We start from the raw sequence: 16446 nt of genomic DNA on the forward strand, positions 1-16446 counted from the left end.
CCGCTCTCTCACTCTTCCCCCCCTTCTCACTCTCCACCCCCCCCTTCTCACTCTCCACCCCCCCCTTCTCACTCTCCACCCCCCCCTTCTCACTCTCCACCCCCCCCTTCTCACTCTCCACACCCCCCCCTTCTCACTCTCCACCCCCCCCCCCCCTTCTCACTCTCCACCCCCCCCCCCTTCTCACTCTCCACCCCCCCCTTCTCACTCTCCACCCCCCCCTTCTCACTCTCCACCCCCCCCCCTCACTCTCTCTCTTCTCCCCCCCCCCCTCCTCTCTTCTCTTTCCCCCCCCCCCCCCCCCCACTCTCTCTCTCTCTCACCCCCTATACTTTTATACTTGCAATGGTAAGGCCACAGTAACGTTGCTGTGTGTTCTAGTTACAGAGTCGAGTTTGGTGGAAGGAGAATCACAGATCGAGATGGGCAGGTTTATTTCATTCCTACAGGTATGTTTACAGGCAGGCTGCGTGGACGATTAGTTCACTAGTTATAAAGATCTGTAAATATTCTCATCGGTGCTTGCCAAATTAAGTTAATCTAGGGGTTAAGTCATGGCAGGAGAGCTTGGACACTGGTTATGCTCATTCTGTACTATGGTGGGAAGTCAGGGACGCTTCTAGTGTCCCTGACGACTATATATGCGGGAAGTGTATCCGGCTGCAGCTCCTGACGGACCATATTGCGGCACTAGAGCTGCGGGTGGATTCACTCTGGAGCATGCGCGATGCTGAGGATGTCGTGAATAGCCCGTTTAGTGATTTGGTCTTACCGCAGGTAAAGGTTACACAGCCAGATAGGGGATGGGTGACCAACAGGAAGAGCAGTGCAAGGAAGGTAGTGCAGGGGTCCCCTGTGGTGATCCCCCTGCAAAATAGATACACCGCTTTGGGTACTGTTGAGGGGGATGACTCATCAGGGGAGGGCAGCAACAGCCAAGTCCATGGCACCGTGGGTGGCTCTGCTGCACAGGAGGGCAAGAAAGAGTGGGAGAGCGATAGTGATAGGGAATTCTATTGTAAGGGGAATAGATAGGCATTTCTGCGGCCGCAACCGAGGCTCCAGGATGGTATGTTGCCTCCCTGCTGCAAGGGTCAAGGATGTCTCGGGAGCGGGTGCAGGACATTTTGAAGGGGGAGGGTAAACAGCCAGTTGTCGTGGTGCATATAGGTACCAACGATATAGGTAAAAAAACAGGATGAGGTCCTACAAGCTGAATTTAAGGAGCTAGGAGCTAAATTTACAAAGTAGGACCTCAAAAGTAGTAATCTCAGGATTGCTACCAGTGCCACATGCTAGTCAGAGTAGGAATCGCAGGATAGCTCAGATGAATACATGGCTTGAGGAGTGGTGCAGAAGGAAGGAATTTAAATTCCTGGGACATTGGAACCGGCTCTGGGGGAGGTGGGACCAGTACAAACCGGACGGTCTGCACCTGGGCAGGACCGGAACCAATGTCCGAGGGGGAGTGTTTGCTAGTGCTGTTGGGGAGGGGTTAAACTAATATGGCAGGGGGATAGGAACCTATGCAGGGAGACAGAGGGAAGTAGAATGGGGGCAGAAGCAAAAGATAGAAAGAAGAAAAGTAAAAGTGGAGGGCAGAGAAACCCAAGGCAAAAAGGGCCACATTACAGCAAAATCCTAAAGGGGCAAAGGGTGTTAAAAAGACAAGCCTGAAGGCTCTGTGCCTCAATGAGAGGAGTATTCGGAATAAGGTGGACGAATTAACTGCGCAGACAGCAGTTAATGGATATTATGTAATTGGCATCACGGAGACATGGCTCCAGGGTGACCAAGGCTGGGAACTCAACATCCAGGGGTATTCAACATTTAGAAAGAATAGACAGATAGGAAAAGGAGGTGGTGTGGCGTTGCTGGTTAAGGAGGAAATTAATGCAGTAGTAAGGAAGGACATTAGCTTGGATCTCTATGGGTGGAGCTACAGAATACCAAAGAGCAGAAAACCCTAGTGCGAGTTATGTACCGACCACCAAACAGTAGTAATGAGGATGTGGATAGCATCAAACAAGAAATTAGGGATGCGTGCAATAAAGGTACAGCAGTTATCATGGGCGACTTCAATCTTCATATTGACTGGGCTAACCAAACTTGTAGCAATGTCGTGAAGGAGGATTTCCTGGAGTAAATTAGGGATGGTTTTCTGGACCAATATGTCGAGGAACCAACTAGAGGGCTGGCCATCCTAGACTGGGTGATGTGTAATGAGAAAGGACTAATTAACAATCTTGTTGTGAGAGGCCCCTTGGAGAAGAGTGACCATAATATGGTAGAATTCTTTATTAAAATGGAGAGTGACACAGTTAATTCAGAGACACGTGTGCTGAACTTGGGGAACGGTAACTTTGATGGTATGAGACATGAATTGGCTAGAATAGACTGGCGAGTGATACTTAAAGGGTTGAAGGTGGATAGGCAATGGCAAACATTTAAAGATCACATGGATGAACTTCAACAATTGTGCATCCCTGTCTGGAGTAAAAATAAAATGGGGAAGGTGGCTCAACCGTGGCTAACAAGGGAAATTAAGGATAGTGTTAAATCCAAGGAAGAGGCATGTAAATTGGCCAGAAAAAGCAGCAAACCTGAAGACTGGGAGAATTTTGTAATACAGCAGAGGAGGACAAAAGGTTTAATTAGGAGGGGGAAAATAGAGTATGAGAGGAAGCTTGCTGGGAACATAAAAACTGACTGCAAAAGCTTCTATAGATATGTGAAGAGAAAAAGATTAGTGAAGACAAACGTAGGTCCCTTGCAGTCAGAATCAGGAGAATTTATAATGGGGAACAAAGAAATGGCGGACCAGTTAAACAAATATTTTGGTTCTGTTTTCACGAAGGAAGACACAAATAACCTTCCGGAAATACTAGGGGATCGAGGGTCTGTGAGAAGGAGGAACTGAAGGATATCCTTATAAAGTGGGAAATTGTGTTGGGGAAATTGATGGGATTGAAGCCCGATAAATCCCCGGAGCCTGATAGTCTGCATCCCAGAGTACTTAAGGGAGTGGCCCTAGAAATAGTGGATGCATTGGTGATCATTTTCCAGCAGTCTATCGACTCTGGAGCAATTCCTATGGACTGGAGGGTAGCTAATGTAACATTACTGTTTAAAAAAGGAGGGAGAGAGAAAACGGGTAATTATTGACCAGTTAGCCTGACATCAGTAGTGGGGAAAATGTTGGAACCAATTATTAAAGATAAAATAGCAGCGCATTTGGAAAGCAGTGACAGGATCGGTCCAAGTCAGCATGGATTTATGAAAGGGAAATCATGCTTGAAAAATCTTCTGGAATTTTTTGAGGATGTAACTGGTAGAGTGGACAAGGGAGAACCAGTGGATGTGGTGTATTTGGACTTTCAAAAGGCTTTTGACAAGGTCCCACACAAGAGATTGGTGTGCAAAATCAAAGCACATGGTATTGGGGGTAATGTACTGACGTGAATAGAGAACTGGTTGGCAAACAGAAAGCAGAGAGTCGGGATGAACGGGTCCTTTTCAGAATGGCAGGCAGTGACTAGTGGAGTGCCGCTGGGCTCAGTGCTGGGACCCCAGCTGTTTACAATATGCATCAGTGATTTGGATGAAGGAATTGAGTGTAATATCTCCAAGTTTGAAGATGACATTAAACTGGGTGGCGGTGTGAGCTGTGAGGACGATGCTAAAAGGCTGCAGGGTGACTTGGACAGGTTAGCTGAGTGGGCATATGCATGGCAGATGCAGTATAACGTGGATAAATGTGAGGTTATCCACTTTGGGGGCAAAAATATGAAGGCAGAATATTATCTGAATGGTGGCAGACTCGGAAAAGGGGAGGTGCAACGAGACCTGGGTGTCATGGTTCATCAGTCATTGAAAGTTGGCATGCAGGTACAGCAGGCAGTGAAGAAGGCAAATGGTATGTTGGCTTTCATAGCTCGGGGATTTGAGTATAGGAGCAGGGGGGTCTTACTGCAGTTGTACAGGGCCTTGGTGAGGCCTCACCTGGGATATTGTGTTCATTTTTGGTCTCCTAATCTGAGGAAGGACGTTCTTGCTATTGAGGGAGTGCAACGAAGGTTCACCAGACTGATTCCCGGGATGGCGGGACTGACATATGAGGAGAGACTGGATCAACTGGGCCTTTATACACTGGAGTTTAGAAGGATGAGAGGGGATCGCATAGAAACGTATAAGATTCTGACGGGACTGGACAGGTTAGATGCGGGAAGAATGTTCCGATGTTGGGGAAGTCCAGAACCAGGGGTCACAGTCTAAGGATAAGGGGTGAGCCATTTAGGATGAGATGAGGAGAAACTTCTTCACTCAGAGAGTTGTTAACCTGTGGCATTCCCTGCCGCAGAGTGTTGTTGATGCCAGTTCATTGGATATATTCAAGAGGGAATTAGATATGGCCCTTACGGCTAAAGGGATCACGGGGTATGGAGAGAAAGCAGGAAAGAGGTACTGAGGGAATGATCAGCCATGATCTTATTGAATGGTAGTGCCTGGAGGCTCGAAGGGCCGAATGGCCTACTCCTGTACCCATGTTTCTATGTTGTGTGTTACTGAACTGCTTGCTGGGAGGGGTGTTGAACCAGGTTTATTTTAGAACTTTGGGTTTATAATTATTTCTGTAAATCTGGTTTTATAATCACCGCTTGACTCAAATCTGGAGAAAAAGACCAATGTTTTGTGATGTCTTCTGTCTGTACATTTTGTTTATCTCTAACTGCTGAGTGGTTTCTAGATTTTAAAACGATTCAAGATCCTGTTAAGCTTTGCTCCTGTTGAAAACAGTCATCCCATGAACTGTTTGATCTCGGGCACTTAAATCACTTTTGGATTTTGACTATACAGGATACTTGATAAAGAATTTAATCTCCCCTTGATTGTGTTCAGAAGCCATGTGCTAACTGTGTTTGTGCATTGGGCTGTGTTGCATTGTATAGTGAGGACATGACACTGCAGCTCCAATGTGGTATAACTAGCCTGAATCTCCGAGCCACTTCAGGGAAGGATGAGTTGGCCTCGTTCCTGCTTTCCCTTTCTGTCCTCTGTTACATTCAATGTTTGCCTGATATGTCGTCCAGGGAGCTACACGAACACATCACGAGGAAGTCATGCTGCCGCTTAATTATGGAGCAAAGTCTCCCTGTCACAACACAAAGTTGACTCACCAAATTTGATGCAATGTTTTCTTATCATATTATTGGACTCGTAAATATTGGAAGAGTTGCAAGCTGTTTGTGCGTATATTGCTGTTTTGGAACCTGGGTGGGTTGAGGATTTACTCCAGCGAAGGGTTATTAAATCTGTACTTGAGCCGGTGTGTAGTAGCTAGGAGTTCCTTGGGCAAGCACTGAAATTGCCTCGATTTCAGTGCTAAATGTAGTGTTGAATAAAAAGAAGTTTGACTAAAACATTGAGCGGTGGTTCTGTACTAGCACCATGGAATGAAGTCTGAAAGGGGTTTAGTTCATCACACATTTTAAAGGTGAGATTGGCAGTGGTGAGAAAGCCCCCAATACAATTAGCATATTTGAATTTCTGTACTGCTCTGAAAATGGACGTACAAAAGTTAGTTGTCTGTGCATGTCTGCCTGCGCCCCCCCCCCTCCTCTGCGCCTGCCCTGCTTTCCCCCCCCTCCGCGCCTGCCCCGCTTCCCCCTCCCTCCCCCCCCCCCCCCGCGCCTGCCCCGCTCTTCCCTCCCCCCCCACGCCTGCCCCGCTCCTGCGCGTGTTCTAGTTTTAACTTCCTGACTTAGTGACTGGGCTGTAGATCAAAGATTAACAGTTATCTGTTGACGTACTATGTCTGTTTGTGACACCTCGTGTGAATTTTCTGATTGGTTCAGTGCAGGTGTTCCAAGTTTTTTGATTGTTTTTCATGGTGGAAAAATGCAACGAATCAGAAAGATGTTTTAAAAACTAACTTCAGCTCCCTGTTAGCTGCCTTGAGTTCCTGCTTACAGCCAATCAAACAGAAAAATAAACCACTAAATTGTAATTTTACTCTGCATCAATTTAATTACCTGCAAATTCCTGACTCCATCACTACCAGCATTGCTTCACGCCTTGCATGGGCCTTTCGTCTTGGCTGCCAAGGGTTTCTGTCCCTGCCTTGGACACTGTCTCCTGTGGCTCTGTTCCTTGGTCTGCAGTGTCCCGACTGCTATCATTAGCTTCGCTGGGCAGGCCACGTAGGTCACATGCCAGATACGAGACTCCCTAAGCAAATGCTTTATGCGGAGCTCCTTCGTGGTAAACGAGCCAAAGGAGGACAGCGGAAACGTTATAAGGACACCCTCAAAGCCTCCCTGGTAAAGTGCGATATCACTGCTGACACCTGGGAGACCCTGGCCGAAGACCGCCCGAGGTGGAGAAAGCGCATGCGGGAGGGCGTTGAGCTCTTCGAGTCTCAACGCAAAGAGCGAAGAGGCCAAGTGCAGGCAGCGGAAGGAGCGCGCAGCAAACCAGCCCCACCGACCCCTTCCCTCGACGAATGTCTGTCCCACCTGTGACAGGGTCTGTGGCTCTTGTATTGGACTGTTCAGCCATCAAAGAACTCACTTTGGGAGTGGAAGCAAGTCTTCCTCGATTCCGAGGGACTGCCTATGAGTGAGATCATTCACTTCCTGCACTCCCTTGCACACACTGTCCTGTTTACTGTCTGACCTCCTCCTCCGTCTGCAAACAGCAGTACGGGAGATATACCAGTGCGAAGGGGGTTTAATAGAGTAACTATATATCCCTGGCAGGTGGGTCAGTAACTAGATAATTGGCAAAAGAGCTAGAGAGAAGATGAGATTTTTTTAAAGGCAGCGAGTTGTGACCTGGAATGCTCTGCCTGATAGGGCGGTGGAAGAAGATTCAATAGTAACTTTCAAAAGGGAATTAGATAGATACTTGAAAAGGAAAAATTTGCAGGGCTGCGGGATAAGAGCAGGAAAGTGAAATTAATTGGCTAGCTCTTTCAAAGAGCTTGAATGGGCACAGTGGGATGAATGGCCTCCTCTGCTGAATGATTCTATGATTCTAAATATCTTTTGCAGCAATTTTTGTTCTCTAGTCTTTTTTCAGTTACAACATTACTGAGGTGAATGTGAATTGTCAGCCCCAAACACACTGGTGCTAATAGAGGAAAGCTGCTGTATTTTATTGCCACAGGAGAGAGCATCCTGACTTGGGGAGGGTGATCTTCTACCTCAACTCCATGTTCCTTGATTCCCTTAATATCCAAAAATCTATCTATCTCTGTCTCTGTCTTGAATATACTGAAAGACTGAGCACCCACAGCCCTCTGGGGTCGAGAATTCCAGAGATTCACCACCCTCTGAGTGAAGACGTTTCTCTTCATCTCAGTCCTAAATGTCCAACCCCTTATTCTGAGACTGACCCTTGGTTCTAGACTCCCCAGCCCGGGGGAAATATCCTCTGTGCATCGACCCTGTCAAGCCCTGTAAGAAATTTGTATGTTTCAATGAGATCACCTCTCATTCTTCTAAACTCGAGATTATAGGCTTAGTCGACTCAATCTCCCCTCATCGGACAATCCTCCCATCCCAGGAATCATTCTGGTGAATATAGGCCGAGTCGACTCAATCTCTCGTCACAGGACAATCCTCCGTCCCAGGAATGTGTCGAGAAATGGCCCTGAGCAACTTAGCTTGTGCCAATTTCAAGAAATCGTTGAATATGAGAGTTTGAAGGAATATTGAATGGGAATACTGAACGGGACTGTTTCTATTTTAGGAGTTATCTTGTTTTATTACAAGATGTTACGAAGTGGTGATGAATATTGTTCAACAGCTGGCTTCACTCTACACCAGTAATAAGTAAGTAAACTTTCCATTGTATCTTGGTACGTTGGGTAAATACAACGAGTGAAGAAAGAAGGGAATACTATTGGTTTTTAAAAATGTTACCTGTACTTTGCTGATCAAGGTGAGGGATGTGCATGATAAGGGAGAATGCACAGATTAGGAGAAAAGTCAAAAAAAACAATTAGGAAGGCAAAGAAGAACTATGAAATATAGGCCTAGTCTACTCGATCTCTTCTCATAGGACAATCCCCCCATCCCAGGAATCAATCTGGTGAACCTTTGTTGCACTCCCTCTATGGCAAGCGTATCTTTCCTCAGGTAAGGAGACAAACTGTACACAATACTCCAGGTGTGGTCTCACCAGGGCCCTATATAATTGCAGTAAGGCATCTTTACTCTTATACTCAAATCCTTTTGTAATAACGGCCAACATACCATTTGCTTTCTTAATTACTCGCTGTACCTGCATGTTAACTTTGTGATTGGTGTACAAGGACACCCAGGTCCCTCTGAACACCAACATTTTCCAATCTCACCATTTAAAAAATATTTTGCTTTTCTATTTTTCCTACCAAAGTGAATAACTTCACATTTCTCCACATTGTATTGTATTTGCCATGTTCTTGCCCACTCACTTAGTCTGTCTATATCCCCTTGAAGCCTCTTTGCATCCTCCTCACAACTTACATCCCCACCTAGCTTTTGTATCATCAGCAAACTTGGAGATATTACATTTGGTCCCCTCATCGAAAACATAGATACAGATTGTGAATAGCTGGGGCCCCAGCACTGATCTTTGCGGCACCCCACTAGTTACAGCCTGCCAACCCGAAAATTACCCGTTTATTCCTACTCTCTTGTTTTCTGTCCGTTAACCAATCCTCAATCCATGCTAGTATATTACCCCAATCCCTTGAGCCCTAATTTTGTTTAATAACTTCTTGTGTGGCACCTTATCGAATGCCTTCTGAAAATCTAAATACACCACATCCACTGGTTCCCCCTTATCTATTCTACCAGTTACAACCGCAACAGATTTGTCAAGCATGATTTCCCTTTCATAAATCCGTGTTGACTCTGCCCAATCCTATTATTATTTTCGAAGTGCCCTGTTACCACATCCTTAATAATAGATTCTAGCATTTTCACTACTACTGATGTCAGGCTAACTGGTCTTTCGTCCCCCTTTCTCTCTCTCCTTAAATAGTGGGGTTACATTAGCTGCCTTCCAATCTGTGGGAACCGTTGTAGAATCTATAGATTTTTGGAAGATGACAACCAATGCATCCACCAGCTTTATAGCCACCATTTTGAAGACCTGAGGATGTAGGCAACAGGTCCAGGGGATTTATCGGCTTTCAATCCCATTCATTTATTAATAATACTTTTTTACTAATACTAATTTCTTTCAGTTCCTCATTCTCGCAAGACCCTTGATTCCCCATTATTTATAGGAGGATTTTTGTGTCTTCCGTGAAGACCGACACACAGTATTTGTTTAATTAATTAACCTGTTCCCTAGTTGGTTCCTCAACATACTGATCTAGAATATGATCTTGTACACATTCCATGAATTTGCCCTCCACACTATTACTGCAAATTTGGTTTGCCTAGTCTATATGTAGATTAAAGTCCCTCATGATTACTGTATTACCTTTGTTACATGCTCCTCTAATTTCCTGATTGATAATGTGCCCTACATTAAAACTACTGTTTGGGGGCTTATAAACAACAACTACCAATGTTTCCTGCCCCTTGCTGTTTCTTGGCTCCACCCAAACTACCACTTGATTTTCCGAGCCAAGTTTCTCTCTACTGTATGTATCTCATCCTTTATTATCAGGGTTACCCCTCCTCCTTTTCCATTTTACCTATCTCTTCTAAAAGTTAAGTATCCTGGAATATTTAGTTTCCAACCTTGGTCACTTTGCAACCACGTCTCCGTAATGGCTATTCGATCAAACTTATTAATTTCTGTCTGCGCTATTAATTCATCTATTTTGTTGCGAATGCTTCGTGCATTCAGATATAGTGCCTTTAGCTTTGACTTTTAAAAATGTTTTCCTGATGTCACCTGAGTCAGTGATGCCCTATTACCTTTGTTACTATCTCTGTCCCTTCCTGACCCACTGTGCTTATTTTTACCTAAAACTCTGCTCTGCTCAAGAACCTTGACATTTCTCTTTCTGCTTTTAAATTCACACTTTCCCAAATCCTCCCATTCCCCCTTCATTAGTTTAAAGCCCTGTCTACTGCCCTAGTCATTCGGATTGGCAGGACTCTGATTCCAGTCCGATTTAAGTGGAGCCCGTCCCAACGGAACAGCTCCCTCTTTCCCCAGTACTGGTGCCAATGCCCCATGAAGCAAACCCCTGCCTCCCACAGAACTCTGTGAGCCACACATTTAACCTTTAATCTGCTTGTCCCCATACTAATTGGTGTGTGGCTCAGGTAACAATCCATAGATTATTACCTTTGAGGTTCTGCTTTTTAATTTGGACCCTAACTCCTCAAACTCTTTCAGCAGAACCTCATTCCTAGTTCTACCTGTGTCGTTGGTTCCTACATGGAACTCCAAGTTCTTCTCCAGCCACAAGGAGATGTTTTTAATCCTGGCACCGGGCAGGCAATTCAACCTTCGGAACTCCTGGTCACGACTGTAGAGAACAGTGTCTATCCCTTGGACTATACTGTCCTCCAAAACAACTACATTCTCTTTCACTCCCCCCACTTGAATGGCCTCCTGCGTCCTGGTGCCATGGTCGGCCTGCTCCATCATGCAGGCCTTTCCCTCATCCACACAGGCAGCAAAAACCTCATACCTGTCGGATAAGGGAAAAGGCTGAGACCTGCAGCACTGCGCCCGGGGTCCCCTTACCTGCCTGAGTTGCTACTCACACCCTCCTGTGCCTGACCACTAACGAGACCTGTACCACTATCTAAGGGGTGTGACTGCCTCCTGGATGAAAGTGTCCAAGCAACTCTCTCTTTCCCCCACCGCCCCAGTCAGCTTAACATTGGTAATAAGAGAAATAATGGAATCCCTACTAAAGGAGAAAATAGAAGAACATCTAGAAACCAAAAATATAATAATGAATAAGTCAGCATAGATTTCAAAAGGGAAACCTAGAAACAGAGAAAATAGATGCAGGAGTAGGGCATTCAGCCCTTCACGCCTGCAGTCATTCAATATGATCATGGCTGATCATGCAACTTCAGTACCCCATTCCTGCTTTCTCTCCATACCCCTTGATCCCTTTAATTGTAAGGGCCACATCTAAATTCTCTTTTGAATATATCTAACGAACTGGCCTCAACAACTCTCTGTGGTAGAGAATTCCACAGGTTCACAATTCTCTGAGTGAAGAAGTTTCTCCTCATCTCGGTCCTAAATGGCTTACCCCTTATCCTTAGACTGTGAGCCCTGGTTCTGGACTTCCCTAACAACGGGAACATTCTTCCTGCATCTAACCTGTCCAGTCCCGTCAGAATTTTATGTTTCTATGAGATCCCCTCTCATCCTAATAAATTCCATTGCATATAAGCCTAGTCTTTCCTGATATGTCAGTCCTGCCATCCCAGGAATCAGTGTGGTGAACCTTCGCTGCACTCCCTCAGTAGCAAGAATGTCCTTCCTCAGATTAGGAGACCAAAACTGTACACAATAACAGTAAGACCACCTTGCTCCTATACTCAAATCCTCTCGCTATGAAGGCCAACATGCCATTTGCCTTATTCACCACCTGCTGTACCTGCATGCCAACTTTCAATGACTGATGTACCATGACACACAGGTTTCATTGGTCCTCCCCTTTTCCTAATCTGCCACCATTCAGATAATATTCTGCCTTCCTGTTTTTGCCACCAAAGTGGATAACCTCCCATTTGTCTACATTATACTGCATCTGCCATGCATTTGCCCACTCACCTAACCTGTCCAAGTCACCCTGCAGCCTCTTAGCATCCTCCTCACAGCTCACACTGCTATCCAGCTTAGTGTCATCTGCAAACTTGGAGATATTACATTCAATTCCTTCATCTAAATCATTAATGTATATTGTAAATAGCTGGGTTCCCAGCACTGAACCTTGCGGTACCCCACTAGTCACTGCCTGCCATTCTGAAAAGGACCCGTTTATTCCTACTCTTTGCTTCCTATCTGCCAACCAGTTCTCTATCCACGTCAATACATTACCCCCAATACCATGTGCTTTAATTTTGCACACTAATCTCTTGTGTGGAACTTTGTCAAAAGCCTTTTGAAAGTCCAAATATACCACATCCACTGGTTCTCCCTTGTCCACTCTACTAGTTACATCCTCAAAAAATTCTAGAAGATTTGTCAAGTATGATTTCCCTTTCATAAATCCATGCTGACTTGGACCGATCCTGTCACTGCTTTCCAAATGCGCTGCTATTACATCTTTAATAATTGATTCCAACATTTTCCCCACTACCGATGTCAGGCTAACCGGTCTATAATTACCCGTTTTCTCTCCCTCCTTTTTTAAAAAGTGGCGTTACATTAGCTACCCTCCAATCCATAGGAACTGATCCAGAGTCAGTAGAATGTTGGAAAATGAGCACCAATGCATCCACTATTTCTAGGGTCACTTCCTTAAGTACTCTGGGATGCAGACTATCAGGCCCTGGGGATTTATCGGCCTTCAATCCCATCAATTTCCCTACACAATTTCCTGACTAATAAGGATTTCCTTCAGTTCCTCCTCCTCGGACCCCTAGTATTTCCGGAAGGTTATTTGTGTCTTCCTTAGTGAAGACCGAACCAAAGTATTTGTTCAATTGGTCTGCCATTTCTTTGTTCCCCATTATAAATTCACCTGATTCTGACTGCAAGGGACCTACATTTGTCTTCATTCATCTTTTTCTCTTCACATATCTATAGAAGCTTTTGCAGTCAGTATTTATGTTCCCTGCAAGCTTACTCTCTTACTTTATTTTCCCCCTTCTAATTAAACCCTTTGTCCTCCTCTGCTCAATTCTAAATTTCTCCCAACCCTCAGGTTTGCTGCTTTTTCTGGCCAATTTATATACCTCGTCCTTGGATTTGACACACTCCTTAATTTCCCTTATTAGCCACGGTTGAGCCACCTTCTCCGTTTTATTTTTACGCCAGACAGGGATGTACAATTGTTGTAGTTCATCCATGTGATCTTTAAATGTCTGCCATTGCCTATCCACCGTCAACCCCTTTGAGTATCATTCACCAGTCTATCCTAGCCAATTCACATCTCATACCATCGAAGTTACCTTTAAGTTCAGGACCCTAGTCTCTGAATTAACTGTGTCACTTTCCATCTTAATGAAGAATTCTACCATATTATGGTCACTCTTCCCCAAGGGGCCTCGAACAACAAGATCGCTAATTAATCTTTTCTCATTACACATCACCCAGTCTAGGATGGCCGGCTCTCTAGTTGGTTCCTCAACATATTGGTCTAGAAAACCATTCCTTATACACTCCAGGAAATCCTCCTCCACCGTATTGCTACCAATTTGGTTAGCCCAGTCTATATGTAGATTGAAGTCACCTATGATAACTGCTGTACCTTTATTGCACGCATCCCTAATTTCCTGTTTGATGCCATCCCCAACCTCACTACTACTGTTTGGTGGTCTGTACACAACTCCCACGAGCGTTTTCTGCCCCTTGGTGTTCCACAGCTCTAACCATACAGATTCCACATCATCCACGCTAATGTCTTTCTTTACCATTGCGTTAATCTCCTCTTTAACCAGTAACGCTACCCTACATCCTTTTCCTTCCTGTCTATCTTTCCTGAATATTGAATACCCCTGGATGTTGAGTTCCCAGCCTTGGTCACCCTGGAGCCATGTCTCCGTAATCCCAATTACATCATATCCGTTAACAGCTATCTGCGCAGTTAATTCATCCACCTTATTACAAATGTTCCTCACATTGAGACACAGAGCCTTCAGGCTTGTTGGTCAAGTCTTGCTTGGCCAACCTCATTTAATTTTTTATAGAGGTAGCAGAGAGAATAGACAAGGGTAATGCAGTAGATGTAATTTATCTAGATTTTCAAAAGGCCTTCGATAAAGTATCCCATAATAAACTGATAAACAAGGTCAGAGAATGCACAATCAGGGCAGAATGGATAGATAGCTGGCTGTAAGACAGGACACATAGTAGGGGTAAAGGGTAGCTATTCATTGGCAGGAAATGGGTAGTGGCGTTCCACACTGATCAATGATGGGACCAATGTTCACAATTTATATTAACGATTTAAACTTTGGAATCTAAAACACAATTTCTAACTTTGCGGATGACACACATTGGGCTACTGAGGAGGACTGCAACAAATTGCAAGAGGACATTAATAACTTGCAGAATGGGCAAATTAAGTTCAACACTGCTAAATGTGAGGTATTACATTTTGGTAGGAAGAATAGGGAGGGCATTTATTACTTGGAGGGTGCGAGTCTAGGTGGAGGAACAAAGGGATCTCGGAGTACAAATACAAAATTGCTAAAAGTTGCAACACAGGTTGGCTAGGCCATTAAAAAAAGCAAACCAGCACTTGGGTTTATTTCTAGAGGTACAGATTTGAAAAGTAGGGAAGTTATGCGAAACCTGTATCGTACCTTGCCACACTTACAGTACTGTGTACAGTTCTGATCGCCATATTATAAAGAAGATATGGAGGCACTGGAGAGGGTGCAGAGAAGATTTACAAGGATGATACTAGAAATGCGAGGGTATACATATCAGGGAAGGATGAACAGGCTGGGTCTCTTTTTTTTTTTCTCGAGAAAAGAAGGCCGAGGAGTGACTGAATAGAGGTATTTAAAATGATGAAAGGTTTTGATAGAGTGGATACAGAGAGAATGTTTCCACTTGTGGGAAAGAGGCCATCAATAGTCACCAAGAAATCCAATAGGGAATTCAGAAGGAACTTCTTTACCCAACGAGTGGTGAGAATGTGGAACTCGCTGCCACAGGAAGCGAATAGTATCGATGCATTTAAGGGGAGGCTAGACAAGCATATGAGGGAGAAGGGAATAGAGGGTTAGGCTGATAGATTTAGATGAGGATAGACGGGAGGAGGCTCGAGTGGAACATAAAAGCCGGCATGGACTGGTTGAGCTTTTCCTGTGCCGTATATCCTATGTAATGCTGGTGCTGGAACACTCTCTCATGAACACCGTAAGGCCAATGTCACAGCACTCTGCCCCCACACTGCCTTAATCTCATTCCCACTACACTCCTGCGGAATTTCCATTTCCTGTATCGGCCAACTCGGGTCTCTGAGCAGAAATGCTCGTCCCAGTGCCAAAATAGTGACAGGAGTAACAGGATCAAAATTACCTCAAATAAGAATCAGTAAGTTTCTGCAAATTCATAACCCCTGTAAAGAAATAAGGCAGGTTAGCATTGCAGCGGCAGTGTGTATTTGCAGCGGGTTGTGCTTGCATTTGATTTTCAACATCTGCCATTCCTTTTAACTTCAAACAACCTGAAAATGTTTTTTTGTGGGATCCTCACCCAAGCAGTGAGGAGTTTGGAGTTCAGGCCAGATTGACATTTTTATCTTTCTTATTTTCAGTCCCTGTCCTGTGATGCACAGTGTCCCTCAATTAATGTTTTTTTCTGTTGCAGAAATAACAGTTATGCCCATTATAATAAATTAATGCAAATGGTATTTAATGGTGCATAATAGCCTCTTGTGAGACATGAAGTGCTTGTCCTAATCTTTACCCTCAGTTACTGAAGTTTTCATTTTCATTAGAACTGTACCGAAAATCATCGAAACAACTGGGGTTCATTTCCAGGTGGGTTGTTCATTAAACTATCAAAGCAATTGCTGACCTATATTTTCATTGTAACAGCATCTCATTTTTGAATAAGTCTCCATCGACTGTGTCAAAGCATTAAGCTGGCCAACTTCTGTTTAAATGTGGGGATGGTATCTATGTGTAGCAGTGCTGTGAACTGTGTAAATGCATATTGTTACAGACTGTATACGAACATCTCGGGGAGCTGCTGGCTGTTCTCCTCATTTTGGATGAAATAATCGAGAATCATGTTACCTTGAAAGACCACTGGATCACGTACAAAAGGTTAGAATGTGAAGTACAAAGATAAAATGCAAATCATTTCACTGGCTTAGAAATCATTTACCTCACTGGCAGCTCACTTTTCTATCAAAAGGGAATTGGTTAAGTACCTGAAGGAATCCGACCTGACCTCCCTCCCCCCGACCCGAACCGAACCGACCTCCCAACCACCACCCCCCCCCCCCCCGACCCGACCCAACGCCACCTACCTGTAAATCTGGTGCTGGGGACGGGCCCTGCCCGAAGTCTCGGCCCGACCCGATCAGCCTCCCTCCCCCCAATCTCCTTCCCTCCCCCCCCCCCCCCCAATCTCCTTCCCTCCCCCCCCCCCAATCTCCTTCCCTCCCCCCCCCCCCCCAATCTCCTTCCCTCCCCCAATCTCCTTCCCTCCCCCCCCCCCCAATCTCCTTCCCCCCCCCCCAATCTCCTTCCCTCCCCCCCCCCCCAATCTCCTTCCCTCCCCCCCCCCCAATCTCCTTCCCCCCCCCAATCTCTTTCCCCCCCCCCCCAATCTCTTCCCCCC

The 16446-nt window shown here is 45.1% G+C and overlaps 1 protein-coding gene across 1 annotated transcript; it reads left to right on the top strand.

Annotated features, from left to right (window-relative positions):
* Window positions 1-381: 381 nt before the first annotated feature.
* On the top strand, window positions 382-15926 carry LOC139249985 (WASH complex subunit 4-like; the record flags this gene model as incomplete). Its single annotated transcript, XM_070872580.1, has 4 exons — window positions 382-449; window positions 7753-7835; window positions 15596-15638; window positions 15823-15926. Coding segments are annotated over 4 exons (298 nt in total), but the record flags the coding sequence as incomplete, so codon positions are not given.
* Between the last annotated feature and the right edge of the window lie 520 nt (window positions 15927-16446).

Source organism: Pristiophorus japonicus, unplaced genomic scaffold (genome assembly GCF_044704955.1).
Source record: "Pristiophorus japonicus isolate sPriJap1 unplaced genomic scaffold, sPriJap1.hap1 HAP1_SCAFFOLD_3347, whole genome shotgun sequence".
NCBI classification, from domain to species: domain Eukaryota; kingdom Metazoa; phylum Chordata; class Chondrichthyes; family Pristiophoridae; genus Pristiophorus; species Pristiophorus japonicus.